At 67.2% G+C, this 341-nt stretch overlaps 1 protein-coding gene across 1 annotated transcript in view; it reads right to left on the reverse strand.

Annotated features, from left to right (window-relative positions):
• The window catches only part of LOC104162718 (netrin-3), a 24,163-nt gene extending 23,832 nt beyond the window's left edge, over positions 1-331 (reverse strand). The window contains exon 1 of the mRNA XM_009701523.1: positions 3-331. Within this exon, the coding sequence (XP_009699825.1) occupies positions 3-331 (329 nt within the window). The remainder of the gene's footprint in view (positions 1-2) is intronic.
• Positions 332-341: the final 10 nt, after the last annotated feature.

The following is a 341-nucleotide window of genomic DNA, read 5'->3' on the forward strand; positions in this document are numbered from 1 at the left end:
TGACGTTCTGGGGTGAGTGGTAGAGGGTCTCCGAGCGCCAACACGTCATGTTGGAGGCGGTGTTGAGGTCGGTCAGGTAGGTGGGCGGGTGGGCTCGGCGGGGGTCTGAGGCATCGCAGTGCCGCGTCGGGGGCTTCCCGCACGTGCTGGAGGCTTGAACCTCCTTCCCGAAGGCAGCGTTGACGAATTCGGGGATGCAGCGGCGAGGAGCGCCGCTCTCATCGTAGCAAGGGTCTGGGGGGGTCTGCTGGGCCACGAAGGGGTTCACCGTCTGGGAGAGGTCAAGCATGGCAGTGGTGAGGAGCAGGCGCAGGAGCTGCCGGACCCCCATCCTCCCCGGG

This window comes from Cariama cristata, unplaced genomic scaffold, assembly GCF_000690535.1.
Source record: "Cariama cristata isolate BGI_N322 unplaced genomic scaffold, ASM69053v1 scaffold3016, whole genome shotgun sequence".
NCBI lineage: Eukaryota > Metazoa > Chordata > Aves > Cariamiformes > Cariamidae > Cariama > Cariama cristata.